A 4,542-nucleotide genomic window follows, 5' to 3' on the forward strand; every position below is an offset into this window, starting at 1 on the left:
TTTGGGGTTTCAGCTAATTGCTGCATGCATGTGCAGCCTGCAAGGTTGGTGGTGTTGCTTTGCACACCACCTTCCTTGCTTGGGAGGGGGGAGAGAGAGTCAACTCTACCCAGCTCTGTCCTGACCTGCTACCTCCCTGGACTTCTGGTTGCACCATCAATTTACAAAGGGCAGGACCTGTGTAAATGTTGTTCCTGTTGGTCTTTTGGGGTTTCTGCGTGGCAATGTGGCATGCTTGCACTGCCACAGTGCCACTTGTTCTGGAGTGTGCCACTTGTTCTCATGGCAAACAAGCACCTCCCAAGACAGTTCACTTTCCCTGAGATTCTCTGGGAGAGTCTGAGTGCTGGGTGCTGCCTGCTTGCCTGCCTTAAGTGCTGCTGGCTGTGTTTCCCCATTGGAAACAATGGAGGTAATGGGGGTGACCTGTTTGGGTGCCCATAGAATTGGGCCCACTGGTCCAATTGCTTTGGGACATGGGGGTTTATGCGGGGAGAGGCTCCCAAAGCTACTCTGAAAATCTGGAGCCTCTCCCTCAAACCCCCTCCCTCCCAGAGCCACTAACAGCACCGTGGTAAAAAAGTAATTCTTGTTCCCACCACAGAGAACAATGGAGGGGATGGGGGCAACCTGTTTGGGGGCCCGTAGAATTGGACCCTCTGGTCCAATGTTCTTGAACCTTGGTGGGTATCTTGGGGAGAGGCTCCAGCAGGTACCCTGCGAGTTTGGAGCCTCTCTCTCAAACCCCCTCCCCTCCAGCCCCCAGAATATACCCTATGTTTTCGCCATTGACTTCAATGGCCCATAGGATATAATGGGGCTGAAATTGACATTTGGCTGGCCGAAAGACTCCCCAATGGGCTGTACTGACGAAACTGACATGCAGGAGTCTTACTGCCAACCGAAATTGATTCCGTCTGATTCCGCCGAATCCGAATCGGCCACATTTTTTTTTTGCACACCCTTAGTGTGGACTGGGGGGGGGAGAGGAGGTATTTCTGAATTTCCTGCATTGTGCAGGGGGTTGGACTAGATGACCCTGGAGGTCCCTTCCAACTCTATGATTCTGTAATTTAACAAACAGCCTCCCAGGACAAAGCTCTGTCGGTGCTAAGGTCCAGCTTTGGAAGACATGGAATAGCGATAACGAAGACTGGCTGTGACGAATGGCGGGGCGAGGAGGAGACCCCACTGCCCCCTGGAGAATGGAACGTCTCCTCTGACAGGCACTCTCAGGCCAACTTCTCTCTCCCCAGTCTGACTCCTAAATTCTGCAAACATCCCCGCTCCTAATTCACTACCACCTCATACAAAATCATATTTCTGGGTTATCTAAAGTTAACAGGAGGACACGGTTGGCCCCATGTGGAAGGTTCATTTTTAACAGCAATGATCTACTGTTCAAATGTCTGCACGGTCTGGGGGATCATGTGTACATAAAAGGGTGCAGGATTCTAGGCATCAACGCACATCGCGCATAAAAACCTTAATCTGTACTGGCTGAGGTCTGATTTAAAATGGAAATAATGGAAGAACCACAGCTGCCAACTTAAAGAGCAGAGACGAAACAAAGTTGTGTGTGACGCTATAATAATACTCAAAGCCGTGTGCACAAAAAAATGGTGAGTGAACGATTTTGTTAGAAGTTTACTCAAGTAACTTAATTTCTCTTGAATATTTTGGCTCGTTTATTGTATTCTTTGTGTAAGTAACAGTTGGACTTTTGTCTGTTATAGATTTTTCCAACCTTACTTGACTAGTCTTGACAGACTTTAGGAAAGACAGCAATTGTGCAGGCAAAACGTTTATAAAATTTATAAAAATTGTAAAACTAAAAACTGTTAAAGATGTTGAAAATCCTTGCTAAAATGGTTAAAAATTGTTAAAAATGCCATAAATATCTATAACTATTTTTGTAATCTTTTGTAACCATTGGATTAATGTTTTATACAGTTATATTTGGTCCTTCTCTAATGAAGACCTTGGAAACTGAAGCATTACCTGGAAACTTCATTAGAGTAAGATTACTTTTGGACCTTCTTCAATTTTTGTATTCTGTACTTATTTTATTACATTTTATGTAATAAACTGAAGCATTACCTGGAAACTTCATTAGAGTAAGATTACTTTTGGACCTTCTTCAATTTTTGTATTCTGTACTTATTTTATTACATTTTATGTGCTGTTAAAGTGTAGACAGTTATTTTTGTGTAAATGGCTTTGAGTATTATTATAGCATCACACGCAGCTCAGTCTGGTGTGAGAGCCAGTTTGGTGTAGTAGTTAAGTGTGCGGACTCTAATCTGGAAGAAACGGGTTTGATTCCCCACTCCTCTACTCGCAGCTGCAACCTTGGGCAAGCCATAGTTCTCTCAAGAGCAGTTCTCAAAAGAGCTCTCTCAGCCCCACCTACCTCACCGGGTGTCTGTTGTGGGGAGGGGAAGGGAAAGGAGTTTGTAAGCCACTCTGAGACTCCCTTGTGTTAGTGAAGGACAGGGTATAAACCCAGTCTCTCTCTCTTCTTTCGAGGTCTGATTTAAAACATGGCGATGAACGGTCCAAGAGATTTCCCTATGGGGCTTTTCACAGGATCGTTCATCTCATTTCACCTGTGCTCAGTAATGCCAACATGATGCTTCCGCGAAGGCTATGGCCCTCTGTGTGCCAACTCAGCTGCTCCTCGCAGGTTGTGGCCCAGTTTAAACAAGACCCCGAGACCGTGCAAAGTCACGCGGGGAAGCTCTCGTGCCTCCCCAGCACCGCATTTAAATTAGGCTCGGTCAGCACTGAGAATCCAGAACAAACCTGTTCATCACCTTCACCTCTTTAGAGGCAGCGGGGAAACGCTGACACCGCAGAGAAAGTATCCTACCTTCACCTCTGAGCATCGCCTACCGCTGCTTGATGCCGATATGAATACAGTGCATCTTACATTGACAGGTACGAGCATTTTCTTTTTGCATTTTAAAAAAGACAGTAAAGCTCCTGAAAACGCAATCCCAGAAAGAAAAAAAAACCCACACAGAATTACTCTACGTATTGCAGTTGCTGTTACTCACTGCATTTTCAGGATGGAAGATGTAAGACGCAGGGGAATTATCGACGATGATAACTTTGCTCAACTCTCGACCCAGGCGGCTTAGGTCCTTCACGTAATTTCCTCTGTGGAAAACGCAGGATTCTCTGAAGAGTCGGGCCCTGAACACACCCCAGCGATCCAACAGGTCCGCCACTGGGTCTGCGTACTTAGATAAAGAAGGTAAATGATTAAGACGCGGCCTCAGACTTCTGCTTCGCCAGAGAAATTAGCACAGCTTTTCAGTGTGGGCGTTACTGCCTGCCCCCAGTTACAGACAGAACTACGAGGATCGTTTCGTTAAGCTCCTGCGTGGGCTGCGCATAGAACCTCCCAGAGGTCCGAGAGGGACGGGAGATGCCTCCTTCTCTCCTGGTCTCTGAGAAGGAGCTTCTGGATGCCCTGCACGTGAGCTAAAACACGGGCTGAGTGCCAATCCACAATCCACCTTCATCATATGCGCGTCCAGATCACGGGAGGTGGTCGTTCCGCTCTATTCTGCTATGGTCAGGCCTCACCCGGAGTATTGTGTCCAGTTTTGGGCACCCCATTTTAGGAAGGATGTTGACAAGCTCGAGTGTGTCCAGAAGAGGGCAACCAGGATGGTGAGAGGGTTGGAATCCAAGCCTTACGAGGAAAGTCTGAAAGAGTTGGGTCTGTTTAGCCTGGGAAAGAGAAGGCTTTGAGGGGACATGATTGCAGTCTTCAAGTATTTGAAGGGCTGTCATGTAGAAGATGGAGCAGGTCTATTCTCTCTTGCTCCGGATTGCAAGACTAGATCTAATGGGTGGAAATTACGAGGGAGTCGATACTGGCTAAATATCAGGAGAAACTTCCTAACTGTAAGAGTGGCTGAGCAGTGGGACAGACTGCCTCGGGAGGTGGTGGATGCTCCTTCGCTGGACATTTTTAAGCGGAGGTTGAACGGCCATCTTTTGGGTATGTTGTAGGGCTATCTTTTGGCTATGCTCATGCAGAGTGCAGGGGGCTGGACTAGATGATGTGCAAGGTCCCTTCCAACTCTTAACATTCTATGATTCTATGCTACAAAACTCCTATGCAGCGACCCTGTTCAAGCAGAGACAGTGACTGAAACGCGTATCTGCACAGTGGTCGTAATGGACCAGTTTTTTAAAAAACACACACACCACAACTTGGCTAAGCACCCAACGTTTATTGAGAATACTTTCATGAGTCGCTGTGGTTAGCTAACGAGTGAAGGTACTGTGGGGTTCACCACAAGTCAAGCAGTTAAGTCAGTATGTAGATTTCTTGATCGTATATATATAGACCAGATGTATGGCTTGTCTAAATATATTTAAGGGTCAGGTTTGTGAAGGAGAGTCATAAGAACATAAGAGAAGCCAATACTGGATCAGGCCAATGGCCTATCTAGTCCAACACTCTGTCACACAGTGGCCAAAGATATCAGGTGCCATCAGGAGGTCCATCAGTTGGACCAGGAC

The 4,542-nt window shown here is 46.7% G+C and overlaps 1 protein-coding gene across 1 annotated transcript in view; it reads right to left on the bottom strand.

Moving 5' to 3' along the window:
* CTDSPL (CTD small phosphatase like) overlaps positions 1 to 4,542 on the bottom strand; it is a gene marked incomplete at its 5' end in the record, with an annotated part of 40,522 nt that overhangs the window by 3,793 nt on the left and 32,187 nt on the right. The window contains one exon of the mRNA XM_015424350.1: positions 3,060 to 3,245. Within this exon, the coding sequence (XP_015279836.1) occupies positions 3,060 to 3,245 (186 nt within the window). The remainder of the gene's footprint in view (positions 1 to 3,059; positions 3,246 to 4,542) is intronic.

Source organism: Gekko japonicus, unplaced genomic scaffold (assembly GCF_001447785.1).
Source record: "Gekko japonicus isolate JY-2015 unplaced genomic scaffold, Gekko_japonicus_V1.1 scaffold4139, whole genome shotgun sequence".
Lineage (NCBI taxonomy): Eukaryota > Metazoa > Chordata > Lepidosauria > Squamata > Gekkonidae > Gekko > Gekko japonicus.